This window comes from Capra hircus, chromosome 7 (genome assembly GCF_001704415.2).
Source record: "Capra hircus breed San Clemente chromosome 7, ASM170441v1, whole genome shotgun sequence".
Lineage (NCBI taxonomy): Eukaryota > Metazoa > Chordata > Mammalia > Artiodactyla > Bovidae > Capra > Capra hircus.
Window position 1 is genome coordinate 67,732,704 of NC_030814.1, and position 15,611 is coordinate 67,748,314.

General features: G+C 45.1%; 1 protein-coding gene across 1 annotated transcript; it reads right to left on the bottom strand.

Moving 5' to 3' along the window:
* On the bottom strand, positions 344-9,101 carry PGBD2 (piggyBac transposable element derived 2). The gene is made up of 3 exons (XM_018050528.1): positions 8,815-9,101; positions 5,014-5,076; positions 344-2,416 (listed from the first exon to the last, which is right to left on the bottom strand). The coding sequence occupies exons 2-3, from the start codon at positions 5,028-5,030 to the stop codon at positions 652-654; spliced, it is 1,782 nt and encodes a 593-aa protein (XP_017906017.1). The 5' UTR covers positions 5,031-5,076; positions 8,815-9,101; the 3' UTR covers positions 344-651.

Sequence of the window (15,611 nt, forward strand, 5' to 3'; positions counted from 1 at the left end):
ATGCTGACCATCCTTTTGGGTGAAAAAATTCCCTCCTTCACACTATTTATAAAAATGGATTCCATATGGATATATATGTATTAGGAAAATATTTTTTATCAAGAAAATACAAACTCTATAAATCTAGTCAGCTGGATAAATAATGGCAGATTATCTACCCCTGGAAAGCTTGCTAGCATTAGATAAAAGTGAAATAAATATGTTAAGATATCCTTTATCATATTGATACAATATTGCCTATATCAGATTAGTATAACTGATAGCATATACTATAAAATCTTTTTACTGTTCACAAGTTTCTCTAAGGTTTTGGTTACATTCAATTGTTCTTACCAGACAGCTATACCCCAAAGGAAGAATTTTATTTGAATAAAAAGGGCCCATAAGTTGAAATAAATAGCTGTATAAAATATATCTTTACAAAAATTTATGATTACTAATATAAATATTAATGTATATTACATGTAAGCATAATAGAATATAATTAAAAGGTAACTGTAATGAAAATGGGGAAAAACACAAAACCAAATCAAGGACTCAGGTCTCTTTTTGTCAACACCACACATAAGTGCCCCAAATGCTCTATGTAATTAGCTGTAAACATCTCATTGCAAACCAAATATCCAGAGGGCTCCCTCTGCCCATCAGGCATTACCGGATGTGGTATGCCCTGAAGCACTTGGCATGGACGCCCTTCTGGCACTTCTCGCAGCGGGTGTTGGTCTGTGAGTGGCACAGGGCACACCGGGTCCTCTTGTCCTGGTGGATGATCCAGTGCCCAATCATGTCGAAGCGGCTCTCAGTTTCCAGCCGCCTGCTTCTCCTCCCTTGGGATGATGTGTCTGCATTGCTCTCTAAGTACACACAGGCCACATATCTTCGGAAGGCCAGGAGGTCCACCTGGGCATCATGGCAGCATATCCTATGCAGCTGCCAAGCATTGTTAAGAGCCGCATCAATAACATAACCAATGAAACTCGAGTACCACTTCATACCCCGGATCTTCACCTTGTACTTGGCGATGTTCTGGTCCATACGGCCGACACCCCCCACCTTCTCCTGGTACAGTCTCAGCAGGGATGGCTGATGAACCTGGGTCTGCATCTTGGCTGCTCCTGAGTGATGGCTCGTCAGCCCCACCGGCTCTATGCCCACAGCATTGGAGCAGATGTTGACCACACTGCTATCATGCCAGCGGCACACAATGATCTCCTCACTCTCGTCAACTTTGTAATCAAACGAACCCCTCTTCATTTTCTTCAGTTCTTTGGGATCTTTAAGGGGACAATGCTCAGTTCTGTACTCACGAACAGTTCCTGTGGCCTTCACTCCTTTCTTCCTTAAAATGGACATCAATTTGACACTTGTAAAAACCTTGTCAAAAAATATGTGGTATGGCAGACAGCCACGCGTCTGAAGTGCGTCCACAAATTTCACTACCATACTGCCTCCCAGGTCCAGGCCCCTGTCTGGCTTAGTGAACAGTGTGCCCTGGGAGGGCTCAAACCACACCAGATAGCCCCTGCTGGTTGTCCCACACCAGATCTTGTAGCCCAGCCGCACAGGCTTCCCTGCAGGCAGCTGCTTAGACCCCCGGTATCCAAAGTATTCACACATGGATTCGCCAAAGCTATAGAACTCTTCCAAGGGTGCATGTTTCCGGAAATTGTAGTTCATGCGTACGATGAGAGGCCTGACCTTGGCAAACCTATCACTTTCATCAAGCTCATTGTTATCTGCAAAATGCAGGTATGAGAAGATCAGTTCAAATCTGTCCCTTCGAATTGCATCAGCCACAAGATGGTGATGTGAGTCAGGAGATGTTTCCCAAAACATCCTTCTCCTTGGATAAGAGATATACCCACTTAAAATCAAAATGCCCAAGACACACTTCAATTCCTGGGCTGTGAGACCCAGGTTGACATTTTTCTGCCTAGCATAACGATTGGTTTCATTAACAATAAAATTAATCATTCCTTCATCAAAAAACAGTTCAAAGAGACCTACAGGACTCAGTTCCTGGCTTTTGAGATCTTCCATATGAGGATCTGTTGCTGTCCAACTGCTGAAGTCCGGGCGGATATCTCTTTTGGTCCAAATACGTTGAGGTTCCACTACTGCCTTTCGCTTCTTCGTGGCTGGCTGCAGCTGCAGGTCATCCTCCTCCTCCTCCCCGGTGCCAGAGTCCTCAGGGACCACAAAAGCATGCAGCACATTACCAGGCACATGGGTTCCTCGCTGGCCATCTTCATCACCTGAGTCTTCATCAGTGAAGTCCCCTGCAGCATTTTTGGGCGGTGCAATGAAGATCTCCTCCCTACTGTGGCCAGATTCCTCCTCTTCCAGAGCATTCAGAACCTCAAGTAACTTTACAGACTTCAGCTTTGAGCTGGTACTTCTCCCAGTAGAGAGGCCGCTGCAATGACAGGAAACAGAATGAAGAGAGGCCACGCAGGAAAGCTAGTGCTTCAGCAGAAAACTCCACCAAACCACTGCTCAAGAGGGGGGCACACCCACTGTAACAGCATCTCAGATCCAACACCACCAGGCAATGCGCCAGATAAGTCAATGTTCCAGACAAACACAGATTACTCTTCTAATCTGTGCTTTAATAAAGGGAGGCATTCTAAAGAGGTATTCCATACTTCCTTTCCTTCTCAAGTCTTTGAATAGAGGATTCCCTCTAGTGATGAGTCCAGATGCCACTGTCATCACCTGGTTAACAGTAACTGCCGATGGGAAGGTTGGGCTGCTGAAGTGACCTCCACTGATGTCTCTTGACTTAGTGACCCGAGCGGCCCTGCTTTTGTGCTTCTGCCTTACCTCTCTCTTCCCTTGTTCTTACTCACTTGACAAATATAAGTTTCCTCACTTCCCAAATTCTCATTATCCCTACCTGAACTCTCACTACCCAAATTCAAGACCTAGCCAGATTCAGACAGATTTTCAGATGGCTCCCTCAACATCTGTATACTGCCTGCCAAATGGATTGAAAACATGGAAACCCCTGCTATTCTAATTCTGCCTGTCCATGTGGGAACCAAATACAAAAACATGGAAACCCCTGCTATTCTAATTCTGCCTGTCCATGTGGGAACCAAATATAAGAGATGTTTGTATTTAGTGCTGCTCAGGGACTACAGTGGCCACACTCCACTCCCCAACCTGCATAGCACTTGTTTCCAAATGAAGGAAACAAATGACATATCTACAAGCAAGTAGCTATACAGGATGGCATCAGGTAGTGATGAGAGCCATCCTGAATAAGGGACAGAGAATACAGCTGTATTCAAGTAGCTGGGGGTGCTACTTTAGACAGATGATGAGGGAAGGCTTACAGGGCAGACAGACGAGCAACGTGAAGGAGTGAGCCTTGCAGACAGTTGGACACAGGGTATCCCAGATGGAGAGAACTGCAGGTACAGGCACAAGGCCCTGTGGCCGAAGGGACTTGACGTCTATGAAGAGCAAGGAGGTTAGCAACACTGCAGACCATAGTGAGGGGAGAAGAGTAGAGCAGAGGTAGCTAGGTCCAGGGCCAAGGCTCCACAGGGTTCCAGAGTCCTGATGAGGACTTCCAGGTTATCAGAGGAAGTCCCTAAGGGGTACGGAGCAGGACAGTGAGTGGTCAGTACATCACTGTGGCTATGAGAACAGACCGGACTTGAGAAGGCGGGCACACTGATATCCTATTTCCTGGCCACTTCATGAGAAAAGCCACACACCAGAGGGAGGATAAGATTTTACCATGAAGCTATTTCTCTGCAGGCCTGCCCTATAGTTTTGGAGTTTAGGTTGCATTAGAGACTCACTCCAACCTCACTTTCAGGGCATTGGCTTCACCAGCCCCCATGCTACAGGCTAGGGCACAAGACATCTGACCTCTGGGGAGATGAAGTACACCTCAAGCTCCCTGGGCCAGCCAGAAAGGGAGAGGAAACCTGAAGCTCTGCCTCTCCACAGACCTCAAACAAAGACATGTTCTCAAAGAGCATCAGCCCTTTTCCTGCCTCCTCCAGCCACCCATGGTCTATAGCAGCAGATCCAGACCTGCCCAGCCATGGTCTTGGCTAATCTCACCACTCAAGCTGTTGTGCACCCACAGGCCCTCAAACACCTTCTCTGCCTGGCTATTCACACCCTATAGTGAGAAAGCCTGCAGGAACTGAGGCAGCCCCACACAGAACCCTCTTGTGTCTTGAAGGATGGGGAAAGCAAATCACATCTTTAGATCAAGTGTGGAACTAGAGCTACACAGCTGCATCCACACTCCCTTGTCTGCCCTGCCTTTTCTCCTATCTTCTTTTCTCCTCTCCCTCCTTGGTGCTTCATAGACAAGTGCTTAGGGTGGCTGGCAGGACTGAGAGCTGAAAATGTTATAAACTCGGCCATTCAAAAGCAAAGGGGTAAATACAGTTAGCCTTCAATAACACAGGTTTGAACAATGTAAACTAAGAGAAGACTCTTGAGAGTCTCTTGGACTGCAAGGAGATCAAACCAGTCCATCCTAAAGGAATTCAGTCCTGAATATTCACTGGAAGGACTGATGCTGAAGCTGAAGCTCCAGTACTTTGGCCACCTGATGCAAAGAACTGACTCACTGGAAGAGACTCTGATGCTGGGAAAGACTGAGGGCAGGAGGAGAAGGGGACAACAGAGGATGAGATGGTTGGATGGCATCACTGACTCGATGGACATGAATTTGAGCAAGTTCCGGGAGTTGGTGATGGACAGGAGGCCTGGCGTGCTGCAGTCAGTGGGGTCGCAAAGAGTCGGACACAACTGAGAGACTGAACTGAACTGAACTATGTGAGTTCACTTATACATGGATTCTTTTTCAGTAAATATGTACTAGAGTACTACACGATCCTCAGTTGGAGCCAGCAGTGCAGAGGGCTCCATTATAAAGTTACACACAGATTTGTGAATGCACAGAGGTGAGCAATCCTAGTACCCATGTGTTGAAGAGTCAACTGTACTTGCATAAAGCCTTTCATCAAACATTATTCCTACCTTGAAGATGAAGCCATGATATACTGGGAACACAGGTTATCTTTACTTGCAGAGTCTAAGAATCTGTAAGAAAATGGAAGTCAGTTTTAAGAAATCATATGCAAGACAATAGGACCTTCTCTATCATTTGAGGGAAAAAAATCTCCAGATTCACTACCAACCAGAGGGAACTGGATCAAGTACACACAGAAAATTATGTGTAGTTGACTGGCTAGTCAGAGGAGAAAAGAAGAAGCTCCTTCATCTCACACCTCACAACAAAATACATTCTGGGACAGGGTTTCCCATAATCAGAACTATTGGCATTGTGTTTGTTGTAGGGGGCTTTCCTATGTATTATGTGATGTTTAACAGCATCCCAGGCCTCCATTTATTACATACCAGTAGAACAACTGTCCCACTGGTTGTGAAAAACAAAACGATTTCTAGACATCACCAACTGTTCGCTACTACTGTCCTACATCAGTGCTGCCAATAGAACTTGCCACAATGATAGAAATATTTTGTATCAGTGCTATCCAATAGAGTAGGCATGAGACACATGTGGAGATTAAGCACTGGATATATGGCTAGTGTGATTGAGACACTGAATTTTAAATTTTATGTAATTTTTAGTAATTCTAATTTACATAGTCACATGTGGACTGTAGCTATTTTTTAGACAGTGAAGTTCTAGACTTATTAAGCACTAATTGCAAAAAAAAAAGAAAAAAGGAAAACTTTAAAACTTTTGAAGTATATTAATGACCACAGCATGGGGAAACTTTTCTTTTAGAAAACACAGAAACTCAAAGGAGGATGGACAATTTTAACTATATCAAACTTCCAACAAATCTGTAGTAGGTTGTTTTTGAACTGTGGTGTTGGAGAAGACTCTTGAGAGTCTGTTGGACTGCAAGGAGGTCAAACCAGTCAATCCTAGAGGAAATCAACCTTGAATATTCACTGAAGGACTGATGCTGAAGCTGAAGCTCCAGTTATTTGGCCACATGATATGAAGAACTGTCTCACTGGAAAAGACCCTGATGCTGAGAAAGACTGAAGGCAGCAGAAGGAGACGATAGAGGACACAATGGTTGGATGGCATCACAGACTCAATGGACATGAGTTTGAGCAAGCTCCGGGAGATGGTGAAGGACAGGGAAGCCTGGTGTGCTGCAGTCCATGGGGTCGAAAAGAGTTGGAAATGACTCAGTGACTGAACTGACTGATCCCTAGAAGCCAACACAGTCCCTGGCATGTAACAGCACACAGTAAATACTTTCTGAACTGAACAACTTCTGCTGAAGAACAAATGGCCATACTACAGGGCATTCTCCTAATTCTATAGCAGGCTTTCATTTTCATTTTAACTTTTTGGCTTTAAGACTGCTATTTACTAAAGTACTAAGGAACTCAATATTTAATTTACCCTAACAAAAATGCATTCCTAAAGATTCTCTAAAACTTTGCATAGGAAATGTCTAGCAATGGAGAGCCAACTGATACAGTGGACTCAAACAAGAACAGAAGGGATAGCTAGGCAGAAAGGGTAGGAAAAGCCATTTCTCTCTTTCTCTGGCTGTGCTCCTCAGTCCCTCCATTCCCTACTGTATGGCCCTTCCATCCTTCTTGCCCTTCTTGACAGAACCACCAGAGGAACTGGACAAGAGTAAACAGTGCCTCTGCAGGCTAAGCAAATTCCCAATGGGAATGATTTCCAGAAAGAGACACTCCTTTAGCAAACATAAGTGACTACTAGACACCTAAGCATGTATAAAATCACTACTCTAACAAGGCTACCAAAAAGAAGAGGTAGGCGAGATTAAGATCTACAAAACAGGACTTGGTTAGATCTAGTCAGGAAAGTCACAGAACTTCTTTCTAAGGAAAGGATAATTAGACCTGCCCTAGGAAAGAGACCCTCCAAAAGAGTACAAATTCCCCGAGGAGGCAGAGAACAGCATCCTAAGCAGAGGAAACAGCAAATAAGTGGGAAAGCAAAGACAATTAGGACAGGGTAGAGAACCCAAGGGAGAGGGTATACAAAGAGACGATCAGCTATGCCATGTCTTGAAGGCACTGTTTAAAGAGACTTATCTTTATCATAAAGCAAGGGGAAATCAAAAAATATTATAGGCAGAGCATGACACAGTGGGGTTTACATTTCAATAAGTTTATTCTGACTGTGGTATAGACAGCTGAGTGGGGGCACCAAAGCAGACGTAGGGAGATAAGAGCAATAATCAGGATGGTGGGGTTTATGGCAAAAAGTGGGCCAGTCCAAGTAGGATTCAAAAAGTAAACCAAGTTTGGATCATTGAGGGGAAGGGAGAGGGCTGATCAGGGAGGCCTCCCAGAGTTAAGGCTTAGTGGATAGGGTAGGGTGGTGCCATTCACAGAGGCCAGGAGCATGAGAACGGCATGAGATGTGGGTGATTTGGAGCCGCGTCTTGCACATATTGGGATGGAAATGCCTTTGAGATAACCCAGAAAGGTACTGAAAGGCCACAGTCTCTCTGGGTCTGAGAAGTGGCCTGGGCTAAAATCATTAGTGAGTCAGTTTTCTGAGGATTTGTGGAAGCCCCAAAGCCACAAGAATCTCTGATGCCACCGGTGATACCCAGGGAGGAAGCCCACATTGAAAGAGAAGCTGGAAAAGGAGGACATCTTCAGAGATGTCTAAGAGATCTAAGGGCAGGAGGTTGACCTGAGAGATAGAAAAACCAGGAGATGCTGAGCAGTCAAGGGCCAGATGTGTCAAGGCACAGGTGTGCAAAGCTGTGGCTCAGTTGGACATTCTCCGTTGGACATTCCCAGAGGCTCAGCTGGACATTCTCAACTGGCTCTGGCACCCAGGAAGAAAAGGCTCTTAGATTTGAGATCTGATGTTCCTAGAGCCATTCTGAAGGATCTTGGAGGTGAGGGGACCTCTAGTGCTTAAAATATTAAATTTTCCAATGAGACAGGACATCTAAATGGAACTAAATCCTTACTTGGATCCTATACCACAAAAAGGAAATGGTTGAGAAGAGCAAAAAAATTCTGAACAAGGCCTGTAGATCTTTGGTGTCCTGGTTTCGCTAACTGCTCTCTTAAGTAAGATGTTAACATTTGGGGAACCCAGGTAGGGATTCTTTGTATTAGTTTTCAAAATGTTCTCATTTTTTAAAGTTACTTAGAAAAAACATTTTTTTAATAAGACATTTTATAATCGTAAATGCCTCAAAGTCAAGCCAGGTGCAAAACGGCTCAAGAATGGCCTTTGTGAGATACGGGGGCCCTCCTTCTCATACTCATCTCAATGCTAAACAAAAAAGGGGAAGAGAGGAAAACAAAGATGCTATGCAACCTCAGCGATCCCAGAAGCAGGCAGAAACTGTGGAAATGCCAAAAGCGCCCTTCACACAGCGTAACCCCACGCAGAAGCCCCTCTCTCCCTAAAGGGCAAGGCCTCTAAGCCCGCCCGATCCCGCCGACCCCGCCCACAGATGTCCACCCGCTCCGCCCCCAGCGTCAGCCCGCCCCAGCCCCAGCTCCGCCCACAGCAGTCCTTCCCGCCCCAGCCCGGCCTTGCCCCGCCCCCGATCCCGCCCAAGGGCCCTAGCCATTCCTCCCTTAGCGCATACTGCGTTAGCGGGCCCCCGCTTCTCCCACAGCCCAGCCTAGCCCAAAGGCTCCCACCCCCACGCTCGCTCCGCCCCAGTTGACCCCGCCCCGGTGCCGGCCCCGCCTTCCGCCCCGCAGGGGGACCCCCTCAAACGGCTCTCTGAACTCGAAGCCCCGAGGTCCGTTGTGCCTGTACCAGTCACACCTACTCACCGTCCGCCCGCGGCAACGAGGCCCAACGCCTGGGGCACCGTTGAGAAAAAACATCGCTACGGTCCGCCGCTCCCACATCCAAGAGGGGTATAGTAGGCGGTGCAAGCGGAGCGACCTCGACCTGCGATGAACAGACTGGAGCCTCGTGGTTCGTGCCAGATACCACTCGTAGCGCGGAGCCTAGAGCGCCTCGGCGTTGCTGGCATCGGCCGTCGCGGCAGCGCAACGTCCGGCAAGAGAGCGCTCCACTCGCCTTCGGCCCGCCTTCCGCTCCCCGCCCAAGACACACCCCTGCTTAGGACACGCCCCCGATCCCAGCAACCAACGAGACTTTGGGGCTTCCGCGGTGCTTAGGAGAAACCCGGAAGTGCCTCTGAAGTCGGGGCCAGGGCAGTGAAATATACTCGGCCCCTCTTGCACCCTCCACTCGCCCGGTTCCTTTACTTGCTAGCCTAGGCACTTTCCTCTCTATTACTAACGGAGCCACTAAACTTTTTTTCTCTCTAGGTGGGTGGTTCTCCAATATAATTCAACAACAGCTTCGCTTGGGAACATGATAGAAATGCATATTCTGGGGCTCCATCCCAGAAATACCTAATCAGAAATTCCGAGGCTTGGCCCAGTAATCTGGATAACCTGCTCAACTTTACACCTTGGACTTTTTAGTTTGGATAATTCTTTGTCGTGGAGGCCTGTCCTGTGTATTTCAGGTAGGATCACCAGATATAAATCAGGGTGCTCAGTTAAGTTCGACTCTCAGATAAAATATATACCCCAAGGTTAATAGATTGGCATGCTGCAGTCCATAGGGCAGCAAAGAGTTGGACAAGACTAAACAATAAGATTAATCTAGCAGTTAAGTATTTCATCTGGTGACGCTGTTGTTCAGTCCCTCAGTCCTGTCCAATTCTTTGTGACCCTATGGACTGACTGCACGCAGCATGCCAGGCTTCCCTGTCCTTCACCATCTCCCAAAGTTTGCTCAAGCTCATGTCCGCTGAGTCGGTGATGCCATCCAACCACTTCATCCTCTGTCTCCCTCTTCTCCCCATGCCCTCAATCTTTCCCAGCATCAGGGGCTTTTCCAGTTGGCTTTTCCCATCAGGTGGCAAGGTATTGGAGTTTCAACTTCAGCATCAGTCCTTCCAATGAGTATTCAGGGATGATTTCCTTTAGGATTACTGGTTTGACCTCCTTGTTGCCCAAGGGACTCTCAAGAGTCTTCTCTAGTACCACAGTTCAAAAGCATCAATTCTTCAGCACCCAGCCTTCTTTATGGTCCAAATTTCACATCTGTACTTGACTACTGGAAAAACCATAGCCTTGAATATGTGAACCTTTATCAGCAAAGTGATATCTCTGCTTTTTAATGGTAGGTTTGTCAAGCTTTTCTTCCATGAAGCAAGCATCTTCTAATTTCATAACTGCAGTCACCATTCACAGTGATTTTGGAGACCAAGAAAATTAAGTCTCTCACTGTTTCCATTTTTCACCATCTGTTTGCCATGAAGTGATGGAACCAAAATGCCATGATCTTAGTGTTTTGAATTTGGAGTTTTAAGCCAGCTTTTTCACTCTCCTCTTTCATCAAGTGGCTCTTTAGTTCCTCTTTGCTTTCTGCATAAGGGTGGTATCATCTGCATATCTGAGGTTATTGATATTTCTCCTGCAAGCTTGATTCCAGCTTGTGATTTATCCAGCCCAATGTTTTGTGTGATATACTCTACATATAAGTTAAATAAGCAGGGTGACAATGTGCAGTCTTGACATATTCCTTTCCCAGTTTTGAACCAGTCCATTATTCCATGTCTGGTTCTAACTGTTACTTCTTGACCAACATACAGGTTTCTCAGGAGGCAGGTAAGGTGGTCTGGTATTTCCATCTCTATAAGAATTTTCCAGTTTGTTGTAATCCAGACAGTCAAAGTCTTTCTTATAGTCAGTGAAGCAGAAGTAGGTATTTTTCTGGAATTCTCTTGCTTTTCCTGTGACCCAACAGATGTTGGCAATTTGATTTTTGGTTCCTCTGACTTTTTAAAATCCAGCTTGTGCATCTTGAAGTTCTTGGTTCAAGTACTGTTGAAGCCTAGCTTGAAGGATTTTGAGCATTACCTTCCTAGCATGTGAAATGAGCACAGTTGTGCAGTAGTTTGAACATTCTTTGGCATTGCTCTTCTTTGAGATTGGAATGAAAACTGACCTTTTCCTGTGGCCACTACTGAGTTTTCCAAATTTGATGGCATATTGAGTGCAGCCTTTTTATACTGTTCATGGAGTTTTTGTGGCAAGAATACTGGAGTGGTTTGCCGTTCCCTCCTCCAGGAGATCAAACCAGTCAATCCTAAGGGAAATCAGCCCTGAATATTCATTGGAAGGGCTGATGCTAAAACTGAATCTCCAATACTTTGGCTACCTGATGTGAAGAGCCAACTCACTGGAAAAGACCCTGATGCTGGGAAAGACTCAAGGCAAAAGGAGAAGAGGGCAGCAGATGGTTGGATGGCATCAGTGATTCAATGGACATGAACTTAGTGAACTCTGGGAGATGGTAAGGGACAGGGAGGCCTGGTGTGCTGCAGTGGATGGGGGCACAAGGAATCAGACACAACTTAGCGACTGAACAACAACAATGAGTGAAGCACTTTAACAGAATCATCTTTTAGGATTTGAAATAGCTCAGCTGGAATTCTATCACCTGCATTAGCTTTGTTCATAGTAACGCTTCCTAAGGCTCACTTGACTTCACAGTCCAGGATACCTGGTTCTATGGGAGTGACCACACCATCATGGTTATCCAGGTCATTAAGACCTTTTTTGCTGATTCTACCTATAGGTATTTTTATTTGCTAAATCTAGTAGCACTGAGTTAGGATTTTGAGCATCCCTTGGCTGTATCCACTAGGGGCCAGAAGCAAACCACACCCCCTGTTCCACCAGTTATGATAACATCAGCTACAAATTGGTCCTTGCCATGGGTGCTTTCCATCTACTTCTACAAGGATTAAGTCATGTGCTGCTGCAGCCGCTGACCTTTAACACCCCCTGAAGGAGTTGAGGCTGGAGAGAAGAAATGGGGCATTCTGTGCTCAGAGAAAAACTGGCAGGACAGGTTCTTCAGATAGTTAGGTATTCTCAGGAGCTGATTTTATGAGCCCAATTCTCATATAATCTCATATCTAGAAAAGCACCAAAATCCTTCACGGTGATGACTGTTTCTTGTGACTCGCAGAAGCTTCATGAAACTAGTAGAAACTTTTTGGAAAATATGTGCTCGATTGCAGGTACTCCCCCCATTACTAAAATCACACATATACTGATCTTTCTCCCTTGCCTCTGTGGAGCAGTTTCTCAGAGGTATCTGAGGTGCCGTCTCCTGAACTGCAGTCCTCATTTTTGCCTCAAATAAAACTTAACTCTTACATTGTGCCTTTTTTTTTTTTTTTAGTTGACAACAACTAAAATTGTCTGCAGGTGCTCTGAAGGAGGTGGTGGGCAAAGTCCCCCTTCCACCCAGGATTACCCCCATCTCCTCCCTATACACACACTTTGAGACTCAGCTCCATAAGGTATATATGAGTGTACTTTACAGTAAAAGGTGCCTTGACCTCCAAGGGATTTTCTAAACACAAAAATCCCTGGGACCAAATCGTGCTAAATATTCAAGAAGGGGGCCAAGTAGTAAAGATTCTGTATTGGCTTCTCTAAGTTGGCATTTCTCCATAAGGATTTTGGTTAGTGTAAAGTGTAAACCACCTAGGTCAGGAAAATAAGTCATCATCCTCATTTGTGAGATTCTGGAGCCAAGGGCACACTCGAGTTTGTCATTGTTTATTCCACAAATCTATATTGATGGCCTGCAAACAAGATACAGCAGAGAACAGAAAAGTTCTTATTCTCATTGGAGTCTCTTTTTAGTACAAGAGGCACTCAAGAAACAAATAGTCTCAAAGGTGATAGGTGCTGTGAAGAAAAAGGAAGTAAGTTAAGTGGGTAGATGAGTTCTGGGAGGGTGGGGTGCTATTTTAGGTAACATAAGTGCAGTGTTTCCTATCTTCCTTTGTTCCCCATACCTACATCTCATTCATTCACACATTAGGCAAGATCTGTTGCAGTAAAAACAGAAATGAGTGAGTGGCCTTTGGCACATACTAGTCAAACAGGCCTGCAGGAGTTAAACAATCTTTGTTGTTCTTTAGCTGTTGCTACTAGCAAACACTTGTAGCTGAACTTGTCCTTCACAAACCTAATCACTCTCTGACTGATATATAGATTATACTCTGCACCTGGCATTCTTTGCCTCCTACACTCTTGTAGCATTCTGCATTTCAAAAAGAAGGTCATGGGCCAATAACTTCAGGGTCACTAGACCCAGTTGCTGAGTTGCCTGATGGCAGCTGTGGCCATTTTGAGACTACAGAAGAAAAAAAATAAAAAGCAAGACCTTTAAGAGAATATAAAACCTCTCCCTATTCCTGAGCAAGGGGGGCACAGCTCTTGAGGAGCTAGCCAGCTGTGTTTCCCTTTTCCTTGGCAAAAATAATAAAGCTACTCTTTTCTGTTTACCCCAAACTCTGTCTCTGTATTTCTATTTGGCATTGGCAGACAGGGAGCCAAGTTTTTGGCAACACAGCTACTGAATGCCCATTCTGTGATAGACACTGCTTACATTCCAGTGAGAGAAACAGATAATAAACAAACTGGTAAAATATGTGATATTTATTATAAGTGGAAAGTTCTATGGAGAAAATAAAATCAGAAAAGGGGGATGTTGTATCCTGTTTTAATAGTGTGGTCATGGAAAATATCCCTGAAAAAAATTATATTTGAGGGAAAAGCCAAAAGATGTGAAGAATAAGCCACTCAGAATTCAAGCAGGGAAATACTTGAGATGGGGAGAATAGCATGTTCAAAGACCCTGAGGTGGGATGAACCCCAACACTTTGGAGGAATGGAATAGCTGCAGCTGAGTAAAGAAGGGGGATCAAAATAGTGAAGTTGGAGAGATGACAAGTTATATGCCAGATATGTGGCCAGCCTCTGCATTCATTTAGGGTTCTAGTGGAGGAAGAATGCAGTCTGATGAAGCTTTTATAAGCGCCCTCTGAGGTGAAGCAAGAGCAAAGGACCAGACAGGAGGCTACTGCAGTGGTTCAGACCAGAGATGATAGTGACTTGGAAGGTGCGAATGGTGGAGCCAGAGAGAAATGTAGCGTTCGGAAAGTATTTTGCAAGTAGAGTCCAGATTTGCTTATGGATTGGATGTAGAACATGAGAGTAAGGAGTCAGGGAACACTCAAGGTTTGGGGCCTTCACAGGTGGAAGAATAGGGTTGTCATTGACTGAGAAGGGCAAGATGGCAGAAGGAGCAGGTTTGGTGGGAGATGAGGAGTCTGGTGTTAGATACATAATCCTCAACATTCAAAAAATTAAGATCATGGTATCCAGTCCCATCACTTCATGGCAAATAGGTGGGGAAAAAAATAAAAACAGTGACAGACTTAATTTTCATGGGCTCCAAAATCACTGCGAACAGTGACTGCAGCCGTGAGATTAAAAGACGCTTGCTCCTTGGAAGAAAAGACATGACAAACCTAGACACGTATTAAAAACCAAAGACATCACTTTGCTGACAAAGGTCTGCATACTCAAAGCTATGCTTTTTTCCAGTAGTCATGTGCACATTGAGGTTTAGCCCATAAAGAAGGCTGAGTGTCGAAGAATTAATGCTTTTGAACTGTGGTGCTGGAGAAGACTCTTGAGAGTCCCTTGGACAGCAAGGAGATCAAACCAGTCAATCCTAAAGGAAATCAACTCTGAGTATTCATTGGAAGGACTGATGCTGAAGTTGAAGCTCTGATAATTTGGCCACCTGATGGGAAGAACCAACTACTTGGAAAAGACCCTGATGCTGGGAAAGATTGAGACCAGGAGGAGAAGGGGGAGACAGAGGATGAAATGACTGGATGGTATCACTGACTCAATGGACTTGAGTTTGAGCAAACTCTGTAAGATAGTGAAGGACAGGGAAGCCTGGCGTGCTGCAGTCTATGGGGTTGCAAAAATCAGATATGACTGAGTGACTGAACAACAACAACAACATAATCCTCATTCTTTTGGGACCTTGCTTCACAAGTTAGTGGAGGTGACTGACTGGCTTTCTTTTCTAGATGGAGAAATACTTACTCAACTCATACCCACCTCTGTCTTAATTGATGGTTAGGATCCTGAGCTAAGTCATATTCTCCTGCATAAATGCTCAGTAAAAATCTGAGATTTTGCCTGGATGACTGGTTTGTTACACTCAGAATTTATCTTCCTCATATAAATAATGAAAATATTCACAATCCCTGGCTGATTCATAGAGTTTAGCCTGGGAAGAATTACACGGAACCATACCCCTCCATTCTAGATCCCCAATTCCTTGCTCCTCAGATAACAGAAAGGGTATGTGAAAGGATTTCACTATTCACACAGCAGTACATGTGCTGGCAACTGTGGCTCTTCATTCACAAATCACCTCAAATAGAGGATGGAGGACTCTGAGAATAAGAGGGCAACACTCTTCCAGAATAAACCTGCATACAAACCACTAGAAATATCAGATCCCTCTTGTGGGATATTAGGATCATAGAGATCTGGGGGAGAGGGGGTCTAAGATACAGGGAGAAATAAGCAAAGATCAAAATTGAGAAGAAAATAACCATGAAAAGATGGACTGAGGTGGAAAAGAGAAGAAAGGGGGACTGATGGGATAGTACCAGGGTCCTCCAAGTGAGCCCACCTAGTAACTCAGGTGC